The 14,762-nt window shown below is 45.0% G+C and overlaps 1 protein-coding gene and 1 long non-coding RNA gene across 5 annotated transcripts in view; one reads left to right on the forward strand and one right to left on the reverse strand.

The window, feature by feature from the left end:
• Positions 1 to 14,762, forward strand: part of LARGE1 (LARGE xylosyl- and glucuronyltransferase 1) — a 603,451-nt gene that overhangs the window by 272,275 nt on the left and 316,414 nt on the right. For all 4 annotated transcript variants that reach the window (XM_082420995.1, XM_082420992.1, XM_082420994.1 and 1 more), the window contains exon 3: positions 5,863 to 6,164. In XM_082420995.1, coding sequence (XP_082277121.1) covers positions 5,863 to 6,164 — 302 coding nt within the window. The remainder of the gene's footprint in view (positions 1 to 5,862; positions 6,165 to 14,762) is intronic.
• LOC309641222 overlaps positions 1 to 14,762 on the reverse strand; it is a 551,394-nt gene that overhangs the window by 151,738 nt on the left and 384,894 nt on the right. The window lies entirely within an intron of this gene.

The following is a 14,762-nucleotide window of genomic DNA, read 5'->3' on the forward strand; positions in this document are numbered from 1 at the left end:
ACCGTACTGCACGGAGGTTGATTTTCAATTTACCTTTTTTGTTCTGAATCTTAGCTGTTTTGATTCTTAATTCAGAGCATTCATCTCAAGTGGATTCAGAGATTCAAATCTGATGATAAATTCATGTTTGTTGAGAAGTTTGGGAGGGAGGAGGAAGATGTTGTCAACTGAGGTTTTGAATAATGTCTTGTTTGACATTTTAAACTCCAAGTGGGCTGAACTGTAGATCAACACATATAGGCATTATGTGACAGAGATGCATCTTGTGTACAAATACAGTGCAGATCTGGGGAAAAAAAAGAAAAAAGAAACCTGGAAGGAAAGGTAATAGAAAAGCAAAGGTCACAGGGGCTTAGAAATGAAGGATCCTATTCACTGTTGTCTTTATGTGTCCTGCCTCTGGGTTAGGATGGGTGGAAAGGGGAAATTTGAGTATCTACTCTGATTAGGCCTGATGCTAGGTAATAATGTACACACACCCCTGTCTCCCATTTTACATATGGCGACAGAGAGTCACAGAAGTTAAGTACTTTGCCTAAGGTTAATTATTAGTAGGTGGCAGAACCATAATTCAAACTCAGCTCTTTCTTATTCCAAATCTATGCTTTTATGACTAGATTTGATTTGTTTGCTTTTCTTGGTTCTCTCTCCCTCTTCCCCCAGCAATTAACCTTATAATGAGGTCACTTTGTAAGTACAGTTGATCCTTGAATAACGCAGGTTTGAACTGCATGGGTCCACTGCATGCAGATTTTTTTCAATTAATACATATACTGTATGATCTGTAGTTGGTTGAATCAGCAGATGTGGAACCACAGACATCAAGGACCAACTCTAAAGTTATATACGTGGATTTTCAGCTGCATAGGGGATCCATGCCTCTAGCCCCCAGGTTGTTCAAAGTTCAAGGGAACTGGTAGTTGAAGATTTGCTAGATCTATTTTTTTCATGCCTTTTTTTTTTTTTTTTTAAGTTCTAGATGCCAGTCCTTCCCTTCATCCTTTCTTGAAATGCTTGTTAAGTGCAGGCAGCGTGCCAGGCCCTGAGGACGGAGAGGCTGGGTACTGGGCAGTGGTACTCAGTGTGACCTACAGAGTGTTGTTGGTCTCTGTACTAGTTAGGGTTGTTCAGAGAGACAGACAAATAGGGTGTATGTGTGTGTGTGTGTGTGTGTGTGTAAAGAAATTTATTATAAATAATTGGCTCATGCAACTATAGAGATGGTCAAGTCCCATATCTGCAGGGTCAGTTTGCAAGCTGGAAACCCAGGGGAACCGATGATGTAATTCTAGTTGAAGGTTGGCAGGCTCGAGACCCAGGAAGAGCCAGTGTTTCAGTTCAAGTCCAAAGGCAGGGAAAACAAAACAATGTCCCAGCTCAGAGGTTGTCAGGCAAGAGGAATTCTCCCTTCCTAGTGGGGGAAGGGTCAGCCTTTTTGTTCTATTCAGGCCTTTGAGTGTTTGGATGAGGCCCACCACATTAGGGAAGGCAATCAGCTTTACCCACTCTACTGATTCAAATGTTAATCTCATCCCAAAACACCCAGAATAAGTTTGACCCCATATCTGGACACCCCATGACCCAGTCAAGCTGACACATAAAATGAACCATCACAGCCCCCCCAGACTGTTACTGGTCTTCAACAAGGTAAGTATGGAAGTTGAGGGCAGGCACGTTGAGAGCAATTGGATGTGCGTCAGGCATGCGATCAGTGGACCTTGTCTTGATGACTAGGGTAATGGACCAGTTTGTTGAATTCAAGTGAAGAATTGCATGTAGGGTAAGCTATGTATTAGGCATGTGTATTGGGCCAGCATTTTATCCAAGATGGATTGGAGGGAAAAGCTTCACTACTGCCAGTTTGAGAAATAACTGCTGTGGGTTCAGTGGTTTCCATAGGCGATAAAGTCCCACGTGATGGGCTTTATAATGACGACCTAGACACAAAGAAAGAGGAGTGTTCCTGGGAGAGACCAGGGCCCAGAAGGCATCACAGAGATGTGCAGACCACTTCGAAGAGGGCAGGCCTTGCACTGTCCTAACCCTCCCCCCACTACACATCCCCCCAGAGGGTTAGGAAAAGCAGGAAAAAAGGGGTCAGGAGCCAGAGAGATGTGTAGTCCAGGAACAAAAGCGGTAGGCAGGCTGAATGAGCTGTGAACATGGCAGGGCAACGGGCCCCACTGTCCTGACTTCCGGCCACGCAGCACTGGATGTGTCGGCTGGGTGAGAGATGCAGGGTCCATCTGTACACGAGCCCACGGAAAGTTAGAGCCGAGAGGTGCCCGTCTCCAGGACACTCCCTTTCAGGAAGAGAAAGAGGAAGGGGCCAGCTCAAGGTGATGCACCTTTCAAACACACACACAAATTAGCAGTTCCAATTCTGCTGTTTATTGAGCCCTTCTTACATGCCAGGCACCAGGCACAGTATAGCATGTGGCATTTTCCAACGTCTGCTCCCCTCCTTGAGGCCTGGCTTTTACTATTTTATGTGTCTTCATTGGTGACTAGTCTGTGGAGTTTTAAGGTAGAGAAAACACCTGCAAGTCTTTGAGAGCTAAGTTTGGTCAAAACCAGATGGGATCTAAAGCAGGAAATGGACACAGGATACTGAGAGCATTTTCCCCCTCACTACGCTGGAATTAGGATTGCTTAGGGATTACATAATTATGCCTTTAGAAGCACATCATCAAAGAATTAGAAATAAGTGAACTGGGGGGCTTTTGGGAGAGGAGCTAGAGGAAGTGACCGGACCCCCATGGGAAGCCTGCCTGTTCCTTCATTTAGCCTCTGGGTGAACTTTGACCTGCCTAAGGCTGAAGGAAAGAAGGTTCAGAGATGCCACATATCAAAGTAAGTGAAGGTTTGTTGGCCACTTTCTCCCACGTGCCACTCAGAGAACAGCCCGTGTTCAGAAAATGGACGGCCCTCAACACCCTAATTTACATCAACTCATCTTGCCCGTAATATCACCTGTCTGCACCCCTACCCCCCGAGTTGGACAGGGGTTGCAGGAACTAATTGACACCAAATACCTTCCAATGAGAGTTCGAGTGGTTGGTATTTCAGTATCTTACTTAAGCCTCCCCCATCACCCTTGCAAGGTTAGCGTTTCTACTTGCATTTCAGAGAAGGGAAAACCAAAGCTCATAGTACTTAATCCCTCCAAAGAACAAATTCAGAGTTCCCATTTGTTGTATACTTTCCAGAGCTTCTGGGATCCTGGTGGGCTTCCAGAGCTTCCTGGGTTCCTTCCCAAAAGTGCCAAGGTCCTTTCAGAAGAAAGAAGACCCCTCAAGCCCCAGAGCAACTGTACCTCCAACTCGGGCCATACTTGCAGGAGTTTGGCCACATGCAGTCACAGAGACCTTGTTTCCAGTCACCACAAGGGGAGCACGGCTTAAGCTTGTAGAGGCTCAGTTTCCTCATCTGTAATGGGGACACTGATTGCCACCTGCTTGTGCTGTGATAACCCAAGACATTATCAGTGTGAACTACCCAGCCCCTGCACAGAGCCATAGCAGGTGCAAAGTGTAACTGCCCTGCCCACTGATGGAAGCTAGATGATTGTCCTCCCCACCCCTGCTTGAAGGGTCAGTGTTGGCTGAGAAAACACAATTGCTGTGGCTCCCTTCTCTTTTTCATTCTCAGTGGAACTAATTTGGTTTTACCAAACAAGGAGACAGGTTTCAAAAGCCTGAGTCATCTTGTAATCGGCCAGCTTGGTAACAATGCAACCCTAATCAACCTTTCACATCCCCATACACTTGGCCTTGGCCTTTGGTCTGTGGTCCGGAGCAGTGGAATTCAGCGAGTCATATTTGCTGTGTTGATAGCAAAGAACCGGGAGCTCAGGCGTTTAACCCTGAGGTGATTAAGAGGGAAAAAAGGAGTCGTGTTTGTGAAAACCCAGAGACACATCAAAGAGCCCTGGGCAGAGGCAGGCGAAGTAAGGCAGCACAGGTGAAACTCGCAGGGTGTAATTCATCCCATTCTTTGATCCTCAAGTTTTGTGAGTCACAGAGACTCCCTGGGACAGTTTGCAAGCTCAGTGGGGTCTGAGCAGGAAGGAGGAAAAACTCCAAGTGTGGAAAAAGAGTGTTTTTTTAGCAGGAAGCTGAGAGAGGGTAATTTTCTGGAGATGTGATTTTTGCTTGGTCTTCTCTGAGGCGGCTGTGTTGTAGCTGGATCCTGGGATTTCTGCAGCATGACAAGAGAGGAGGGAGAGTTTTGGGTGTGTCTTGTGTCCCTAGGGCTCCTCAACAGTAAGTGTGCATTGAGCACTTACTGTGTACAAGGAGTTATGCTAAATATCCTTGGGAGATGAGGTTTTTACTTTAATAATTTTTAAATCCGTGGCTCTATATGTAGCCTTTTATGAATCTGCATTTAAGGGGAGTGTGTACAGGCTCGGGTATAAGAGAGACCTGCGTACGAATTTTGATACCACTGGGTTCTGATTGTGTGACTTTGAGAGACCTACTTGTCTTCTCTGTGTATGGTTATTAAATAGACTGTTTCTGGCTCTCAGTTTCATGATTATGCTCCTACTTTCTTCTTTCTTTTTGCACTTATTTTACTCTCTTGTCATGGACACATGCATCCACCCTTCCAGCATTTATCATATATTATGATATGTTTCCACAAAGATAAGTGAGAGCCAGTTTTTGTCCTCGTTGAACACCCAGTCTTCATAGGAAACATTTAGTAAAACAATTTACCAAATCCAGTGTGGCAGGCACATATTTTTCTTAGTGCTGTGTACGAAATGCTGTTGGAATATGCTGATAGATATTTTATCTGCAAATTGAAGAAGGCTTCCCTTGGGAGGTGATGCTTCTGAAACTGGGTTTTGAAGGATAAATAGGAGTTCACATAGGAAGAACTAAATTAACTTAATCACTATTAATACTTCTTTATTCCTTCTCTTCTTTTTTCCTCTCCTCCACTTCCTCCTACTCCCCCCCACCCCATTCTCCTCCTTTCCCTCCTCCTCCTACTTCATATTCATGTTTTATTGCTAACAAGGATATCTACCTGGAAATGTGCCAAGTAGGGAAAAGAAGACAGTGCATTTAATTAGGAAAAATTATATTGTGATTGCCTTCTCTAAACAGCATGTTTTTTTCTTAATTGTAGTATAGTTGATTTACAGTGTTGTGTTAGTTTCTGGTGTACAGCAAGTGATTCAGTTATACATATATATACATACTCTTTTTCATATTCTTTTCCATTATGGTTTATTACAGGATATTGAATATAGTTCCCCATGCTATACAGTAGGACCTTGTTGTTTATTTTATATATAGTAGTTTGAATCTGCCAGTGGCAAACTCCTACTAATTTATACCACCCCATCCCCTTTGGTAACCATGTTTGTTTTCTATGTCCCTGAGTGTCTTTCTGCTTCATAAATAAGTTTATATGTGTCATATTTTAGATTCCACATATAAGTGGCATCATATGGTATTTGTCTTTCTCTTTCTGACTTACTTCACTTAGTATGATAATCTCTAGGTCCATCCATGTTGCTGCAAATGGCATTATTTCATGCTTTTTATGGCTGAGTGATATTCCATTGTGTATATATCCCACATCTTTATCCATTCATCTGTTGATGGACACTTAGCTCTTGGCTGTTGTAAACAGTTAAACAGCATGTTTTTCCGCACCACGGTAAGTCATTCTGTTCTCAACTTTGTTCGCAGTTCAGTCTGGATGCGTGTTTATTTAGAACTCACTTTCCACCCGCTTTCGCTTCTAAATGGGACTGCAAAAGGAGCCCTGGACGTCTGGGGTAAGGGTAGGGGCCCGTGGGGTTCTATTCGGCCTTAACTCTTACGGTTTTCTCCGCACCTGCAGATGGGAAGCCGGTGTCGCTGTCTCCGCTGGAGTCCCAGCCTCACAGCCCCCGGTACACGGCGTCCAGCCAGCGGGAGCGCGAGAGCCTGGAGGTGCGCGTGCGCGAGGTGGAGGAGGAGAACCGCGCGCTCCGCCGGCAGCTCAGCCTGGCCCAGGGCCACGGCCCGGCCCACCGGCGCGGCAACCACTCCAAGACCTACTCCATGGAGGAGGGCACCGGCGATAGCGAGAACCTTCGGGCCGGCATCGTGGCAGGCAACAGCTCCGAGTGTGGGCAGCAGCCGGTCGTGGAGAAGTGCGAGGTAAGGAGCACCCGGAGCCTTCCAAGGTCCCAGTCCCCACATGGGCCACAGCCACCGCTTGCAAATGCCACCTGGAAGCGTGGCCAGGGGCCTGGAGAGAGCTGGCGTTCTTGGCTCAGGCCTGGGCCTGAATCTGGCTTGGTCATTCACTTTGCTGAATGGCCAGGCAAATCGTTTTAAGCCTCTGAGCCTCAGTTTCCCCACCTGAAAAATGGGCATAAGGAGGCCTGCACCGCAGAGATATTAAGAACAGCAAACAGAACCTGCTGCTTGTTTCTTTGCGGCTCATTTTGACACGCTCAGGATTTCCACGCGTAGCTGTCATCCTGGGGGCCCCTGTTACTTAGCTTCCAGGGGGCATGGTGCACCTGGCCTTGAGGCCCTGCTGGGCAGTTCCCCTGGACCTCATTCTCACTTTACACACAGCTTCTGTAATTGAGAACCAGAGACTTGCTTATCTAAAGCAGTTCTTTGAACTTTTATAGCTTTGTATCATTTTCCCCCTTTTAGAGTACACTGGCTTTCTTAGTAACTCTTTGGTCGTTTGGAAAACTTACCCACTCCCTCTCCCTCTTGCCCCTCACCCCGCCCCCGGTTCATGCATCCATGCTTATGTGTGCACTGCATGTGCATGCGCACACACGTGCGTGCACACGCACACACACACACACGCACTCGTTTTCTGCCTCTTCCAGTCCTAGTGGAGAGGAATTAGAACATCCCTGTTAACAGCAAGCCTTTCTGGGACAGACAAACCTGAGTTCATTTCCCAGCTCTGGCGGTTTCTGTTGTGAGTGCTTGAGCAGGTTACCTAACCCCTCTGAGCTTCAGATGTGTCTCATCAATAAACTTTAGAAAACAATACCTGCTTCCTGCCGTATTTGTGAAGAGGAAATGGGACGGCCATATAAAGCCACAAATAGTGTCTGGTATATAGCATATTTTCAATTATGGGTAATTTTTGTTATTTTTAGTTAGATGCAGATATTACCTGCTGTTTGTTTGTTCCATTTCTTGGCTACATTCTCAGAATGTTAGACTTCAAATGCCCTGAAGAGAAAACAATTTGCAAACTGTAAGATGCTGTTCACGTGAATGTGGTTTTTAGTGATATTGGTGATACTGTGTAGTATGCCATAAGGGGATATGGGGCTTATTGAGTGATGTAGACTCAGTTCCATGCAAGGTCAGTGGTCAGGGAGATTTTAGACTGGAATGGTCAGGGGGAGCCCCTGGATGGGGTTCATGGATTCTCAAGCCTGATTGAAGTGTGGGCTGGTAGAGAGGTGGAGGAAGGTAGATGGAGGACATCCAACAAGGAGTGTATGTGTGAGTAGGAAAAATATGAAGCGAGGCGCTGTCAAGCAGGAAAGGATTCAGAACACAGTGAGTTGGTCGGTCAGGCGAGCACAGAGAACCTGGGCGGGGAAGCGGGTGCTACATTGTCATCATTCATCCAAAAAATATTTACTGAGCCTCTATTATGGGTCTCACACTGTTCTCTGTGCTGGGAAATAACAGTGACTGAAAAAGAGACAAAACTCCCTTTCTTCTGGTTCTTATGTTTTGAGGTGGGAAGTGAGGAAGAGACGATAAACAAAAAGAAATTCCTACTGTTACCAAACCCAGGTTTGGCTGCTCGCTGCTTATAAGCCAATAATTGGAGAGGCAAGTGTTGGTAGAAAGGAAAGGTACTTTAATCAGAAAAGCTGGCAATCTGGGGGGAAGGTGGACTCATGACCTGAGACCAACTCTGAAGATTCTGCTCAGCCATGAGAGTTTTTAAAGGGGAAAAAGGGGGAAGAATCTCAGTGAATCACTGAGGCAGGAGGTGGGATTCTGCATCATTCTCCATTGCACACAGACGGGCTCTTTCTTCAGATGTTACGTTGCCTGCGTGATCTACCTGCAGGATTCTTAGGGGGGCTGTTAGGGGTAGAGAGCTAGTCATTTTTTAACTGCTTAATTCTTCATTCTTCTTTTTATATAAGAAAAGAATCAACAGGTTAGGCAAGGCGTGGTGTGCATTCAGGAGAGCATAAGTCAGGAGTTAGGTTAAATTGCCTAGTGATCTCATTCCTATAATTAGGTTCTGACTACATGCCAGGCCCAGCCTCATTTAATCTTCCACAGCCATTGCCAGTGGCCTGTGTAATGGAAGATCTCTGTTTTGCATCTTTGGGGACTTAGCAACTTTAACAAATTCCCTTGGTCTAGGCTGGTCTGGGATGGGCCCTAATTTGGGGATCTTCTTTCCCTGCCTGGGTGAAGGCTGGTTTGATTTCTTACAGATTCTGTGCTCTCAGGTTATGGTCATGGCATCAGTTTAGAGTGTTGGCTGGCCCAGAGGGAGGAAATTCTTTTCTTCGAGTGTGTTTACATTATTATGACTCAGGCTGACTTAAACCATCAACTACGATCAAGGAGGTGAAAAATAGAAAAGGAAAAGGAAAAAATGGGAGGATACAAGTGTAACAGAGGGAGAAAGCAGAGGATTCCTCTTCCTGCTGTAGTCTGTGTGGCCAGTGTCTTCCCCCACTCAGCTTTCTGAGATACACACATCCTATTGATATTTTTAAAGAGGGCTTCTGTCCCAAGCGCCCCACCAAATAGTGTGGGCAAAGACCATTGGCTTTCAAAATGGGAGACAGGAGCCCAATTCTGGTTCCCTCCGTACCTTGATGACCATGTGGCACTGAGCAAGTTACATCACTTTTCTGTGTGTTGGCTTCTTCGTTTGTAAGTTATGTATTAAAATCAAGTTCCTGCCTCAAACTATTTCAGTGGTGACTGTGGATATTAGAAATTTAGGCAAACAATAGCATAGTTAGTTGTGTTAGCAGTTGATTTCACTGTGATTTATCAAACAATCCCAAGTTAATGGTAGCTTTGCATCTTATTTCTGTTTACATGTAAGAAGTCTGGAGCTATTGGTGTAGGTATGTTCATGTCTGGATGCAGGCTTCCTTTATCTTTCACCCAGCTGACTTGACTGGCATTCTCAAGGTCATCTCATGGTCTTTAATGACTATCAGAGCTTCAGCCCTGTCATTCACATTCCAGCTAGCAGGAAAGAAGAAGCATTAAGGTGGGGCATATCAGCTTGCTTTAAGAACACGTCTCAGAAATTTCACAATCAGTTCCTTTTAGAACACACTGGCAGAACTTCATTTAGCTGCTACCTTTAGCTGCCACCTAGCTGCAAGGGAGCCTGGAAAAGATAGATTTTCTTCAAAGAAGCCATGTTCTTTGTTAACATTTTGGAGTTTTGCTCCTAGAGAGAATAGATATTATGGTTAACGGTGAATGTTCTCTGTCAAATGAGTAGTTACCGAACTCGGTTATACATTAGAATTATATACCAAACATGCATATTCATGGGACCCGCCACAGAATCTACCGATTGAGAATCTCTGAGAATAGGGCCCAAAATATAAGTATTACAAATATGTATCCGAGTGATTGTGGGATAGTGGAAACTGTTTGGAAACCACTGCTTTAAGGGACAATGAAAATAAATGATGGGGTTCACTTTATCCTTATGCTCTTGGAGAGATAAAGACCTCAAGCTTGTTAATTGTTACTATAACTTATTTTTTAGTCTTTTGCACCTGAGAATTAGGTTTTGCCCATTTGTTTATCTTCTCTTTGTGCGTCTTGATAATGTTATGTCTTAGACCCTTAAAAAGTTATTTTTTGGTGAACTTCACCTGTGATGAACCCCAGGTCCTGTTCGAGGTTCCATAGATGGATTAGAAAGTCCTGACCTGCTGGCATCTTACTTCAGTGTGGACTACTCTGGGGGCACATGTGCCCTGAGATGCTGGCTTTATACCCATTAGCAGTGTGCTGCTTCGGTTTCCATCGCTTGGCATATTTAAAGATTTTTGGGAAAATGCCATAGAGGCAGATGAGAAATGTCATTCAGTGGAGTCAAAATAGAATCCTCCCTTCATGGGAGCACTCGTGGTTACAAGTGCTGAAGTTGGTCCTGACACCCTGTCAGCGTGCAGGGCCTCGTCACCAAGGACGTTGTCATCGTATCTGGTTGTGCTGAAATTTCTCTGGGCTATGACAAGTATTTCTGAAAACCCTTCTGAGATGACGCCCGGGCTGTCAGCTGAGATATTTGGTGATGGAAATCAGGGGCCTTTGCCAGTCCCTGTGCCCTCTTGTCGTTTTCTAATGGTGTGGCCTTCAAGTAGCTGCCCATGTTATTCTTGCACATATCTGTCGTCAGGACAAGGCTGCTTCCATGAGGGACTGGTTTCTTTGTGCCTTGGGACTTGGGACAGGATGATCCTCTTTGATCTCCACTTCTGCCTATGTGTGTACAGATGTGTGCTGCGTTTCTCGTTCTGGTCTATTCTGGGAGTCAGCTTACGGTACAGCACAGAAATCACTGAACTGGAGTCCGAGTTTCTAACCAGGAATCTTTACTTTTGCCACTCACTAACCATGTGACCTTGGGCAAGTCAGTTACCCTCTTGGAGTCTATTTCATTATCATGAGATGAAAACGATAATGTGTTCTTCCCTATGCGATTGTGAGGATGAAATGAGATAGCAGGTGGGAAACTGACTTTGTATGGGTGTCACATAGACTTATGATGGATATTCCAGTTCTCAGTTGCTGCCTAACACATCACCTAAAACGTAATGGCTTGAAACAGTGCCAATCATTTTATTAGCTCTCCTGGTCTCTGTGGGTCAGGGATCTGAGAAGGGCTTAGCTGAGTGGTTCTGGTCTGGGGGGGTGGTGGGTGGGGGACTCAGGCAGTTACTTGGTGGCTGGAGCTGGAATGGTGAGGACTGGAACAATGGGTGCTGGCCCAGCATCTGTCTTCCCTGTTGTGGACTCAGGGTCTCTCCCTGTGGTCTCTCTCTGTGGCTAGTTTGGACTTCCTTACAACATGGCGGCTCCAGAACAGTCACCTGCTGCCATGGCAGCCGATGGCTTTAAGTACAAGTATCCCAGTGAGCAAGGCAGAACAGAAGCGCTTTTTTTTTTTTTTTTTTAACTTTGGGTTTATTTATTTATTTATTTATTTATTTATTTATTTATTTATTTATGGCTGTGTTGGGTCTTCGTTTCTGTGCGAGGGCTTTCTCTAGTTGTGGCAAGTGGAGGCCACTCTTCATCGCGGTGCGCGGGCCTCTCACTATCGCGGCCTCTCTTGTTGCGGGGCACAGGCTCCAGACGCGCAGGCTCAGTAGTTGTGGCTCACGGGCCCAGTTGCTCCGCGGCATGTGGGATCTTCCCAGACCAGGGCTCGAACCCGTGTCCCCTGCATTGGCAGGCAGATTCTCAACCACTGCGCCACCAGGGAAGCCCCCAGAAGCACTTTTAATGACCTGGCCTCAGAAGTCACATAGTGTCACTTTTGTTGATAGTGTAGTTTGTTAGTTGACACAGTCACAAAAGCCCACCCAGTTTGAAGGGAGAAGGAGCACACATCCCATCGCTCGATGGGAGGAATGTCAAAGAATTAAAACAGCAACAGTTGGTATTGTTATTATGAAAAGCCAGGTGAATGGTACTGTCTGATGTCAGACCACCCCTTGAGGAAGTATCTCTTTCCTTCTATTCCATGCTTTGAACTTCATTCAAAATGAAATAGTAATGTAATAGTAATACAAGTTAACATGTATTGAGCCCTGAAAGTGTAGGCGACACCATGCTAAAGCTTACATCAAATATCTCATTTAATCTGCATAGCATACTTTCTTCCTTTTATAGATTAGAAAACTACTGCTGAGAAAAGTTAAATAATTATTGCAAAGTCACACTGTCTGGAAGAGGTGGAGCTCACATTTAAACCTTGGCAGTTTGCTTCCTAGAACCTGTGCTCTGAACTAGTGTGCTGGAGACTTCATAAGTTAGAGCTGCTGGGACCCGTGTTCCCATCAGCTCAGAACTGCAGTCCTTATTCCGTGCCTGGCAGATGCCTTACCTCAGAAGGCTTCTGGGTGACAGTCGCGATATGGAGGTCACCTTTCACCTTGGGGGCTGTCGCAGCCCTATGAGGGTAATCATTCCTCTGTGGGTCTAAGCAAGGATCTGTCTGTTCTTTAAAAAGAAGTTGGGTCGTTCTAAAGTGCCTGCCAGATTGTGACAGCATTTGTCAGCTCAGTGGGAGTTTACCATTTTGCTTTAGGTTTTATGTTTATAAATCTTGACACCTCTTACCTGCATTTTCTGGACCCATAACAGACCTCCAAGAATTTTGATCTACCTCTTTGTTTTTACTTCATCTTCAAGGTCTTTCCATAATCTCTCCACAGTGGAAGGGTTTGCCCGCAATCTTTTCATACATCATGTTGCTGTTGAAAGATACTCTTACAGCATTTGGAGTCACATTTCATTAGCTTCATATGTTGTCTTTGGGGCTCCTCAAAGGACGTAAATCTACTAAAACATCCTTGCTAAATGTCAGGCCCTGGAACTAGGGGATGTTGTACTGGAAGGTACCTAGTAAGACTTCTTCTGCAGTGATTTTCAGGAACCCTAGCTCTCAGTGTGGTCTTTCGGGTACCTTCCTTGAGTGTATTAATTATTTGTTGCTTCATGGCAAGTTATTACCAAAACTTAGCAGTTTAAAACAACATGCATTTATTATCTCATAGTTTCTGAAAATTGGGAATCTGAGAGCAGCTTAGTTGGAGATCGAGGCTCCAGATCTCTCCTGAGGTTGCAGTTAAGACATCTGCTGGGGCTGCATCAGCTATAGGCTTGATTGGGGCTGGAGCATCTGCTTCCAAGCTGGCACATTGGCCCAGCTGGGGTCTCACTTCCTTAAGACTGCTTGAGTGTTCCCCTGGTGTAGCAGCTAGCTTTCCCCAGAGGAGGTGATCCAGCAGAACAAGGCAGAAACCACAGTCTTTTTTATGATCTAGCCTTGGATGTCATGGACCATTACTTCTGCTAAGTTCGACTGGTCACACAGACTCACTGATACAATGTAGGAGGGGCTGCACAGGGCATGGTTCTCAGCTGGCAGGGATCTTTGAGGGTCAGTCTTGGGCTGGCTTCCACACCATGGCCATGGCAAGGGGCCCTTTCTCTGGCAGCCTCCTGGCTGTGCTTACCTCGAAGCAAGGCTGCCTTGATCTGCTTTATCTATTGTGCCCTCTTGTAAAACTTACTTTGAAAATGTGCCCTTAAGAGCAATGACAACAAATAAAGATGCAACCCTCTCATTTTAAAGTTGATGAAATTAAAGCAGGGAAATATAAAGAGTCTTACTTAAGGTTACACAGTTGCTACCACAGCCCAGATGACGACGCTGGTGGCTCACCTCCGCATTCCGGGGTTTTCTGCCTTCTTGTATTGAAAGAGGATAAAGGCAGCGCCAGCGTTCGACAGTGGAGGGAATTGGGCATCTTTGAAAGCTTTCCTTTCAACAGTAAGGGAAAGACTATTTCAGTTCTTACTTGAAGAGGAGTAGAAGTGAGGGCAGAAGGAAAAAACCTGATGCCTAGCTTTTGCGAATATTTAAGGTTCAAAGCCAGGAATTCCCTGGCGGTCCAGTGGTTAGGACTCTGTGCTTTCACTGCTGAGGGCCTGGATTCAATCCCTGGGCGGGGAAACTAAGATCCCATAAGCCACACGGTGTGGCCAGAAAGGAAAAAAAAAAAGGCTCAAGGCCTCAAATTCAGAGTCTTCAGCATATTATAAACTCTCTTATAGTAATAATAATGATAATAATTTAATAATGACTGCTGATACATATCTACTACTTACAGGATGCCAGGCTCTAAATCATGAGTCATCTTACTTAATGTGTCCAACCCTGTAAGTTGACACATTTATTACTCCTTTTCTATAGATGAGGAAGCTGAAGTCCCAAAAGGTAGTCCTGTATCTTGAAAGATGGGGAAGAGTTTGACAGGGGCGGGGAAGCGCTAGAGCATCCTAGGTCGAGGGTACATCATGAAAGCAAGAAAGCTCAGTGCCTCATCTAGCTTGATCATGGCGTGAACAGCGTGGAAGGCGAAGGCGGGGCTGCTGATGGTAATGATGTTAATCAGACCTGCTTTCATTAATTGTGCAGGTATTAGGTGCCAGCATTGAACTTGACATACCTTAGCTTAAGAAATCATTTTAATCATCCTCATTTTATAGATAGGGAAACTTAGGCTTAGTGAGACCATGTAGTGCAGATCCAGGTTGTAATTTTTCTTTTAATTTTGGTTAAAAAAAAACCCCTCAAAACATGAAACTTCTCTTCTTAACCATTTTCAAGTGCACGGTTCAGTTATATTTAGTATATCCACACTGTTGTGCAACAGATCTCCAGAACTTTTTCAAAACTTAGACTCTGTTCCCAATGAGCAGGGACTTTCCATTCATGCTTCTGTCCAGCCCCTGGCAACCATCATTCTACTTTCTGTTTCTGTGATTGGTCTACTTTAGATACCTCTTATAAGTGGGATCATAGAGTATTTGTCTTTTTGTGACTGGCTTATTTCACTTAACATAACGTCCACAAAGTTCACCATGTTGTAACATGTGACAGGTTTTCTTCCTTTTGAAGGCTGAATAATAATTCATTATACAGATAGACCACATTTTGTTTATCTGTTCATCTGACAGTGG

The sequence above is a fragment of the Balaenoptera physalus genome (genome assembly GCF_965194825.1).
Source record: "Balaenoptera physalus genome assembly, chromosome: 13".
NCBI classification, from domain to species: Eukaryota; Metazoa; Chordata; class Mammalia; order Artiodactyla; family Balaenopteridae; genus Balaenoptera; species Balaenoptera physalus.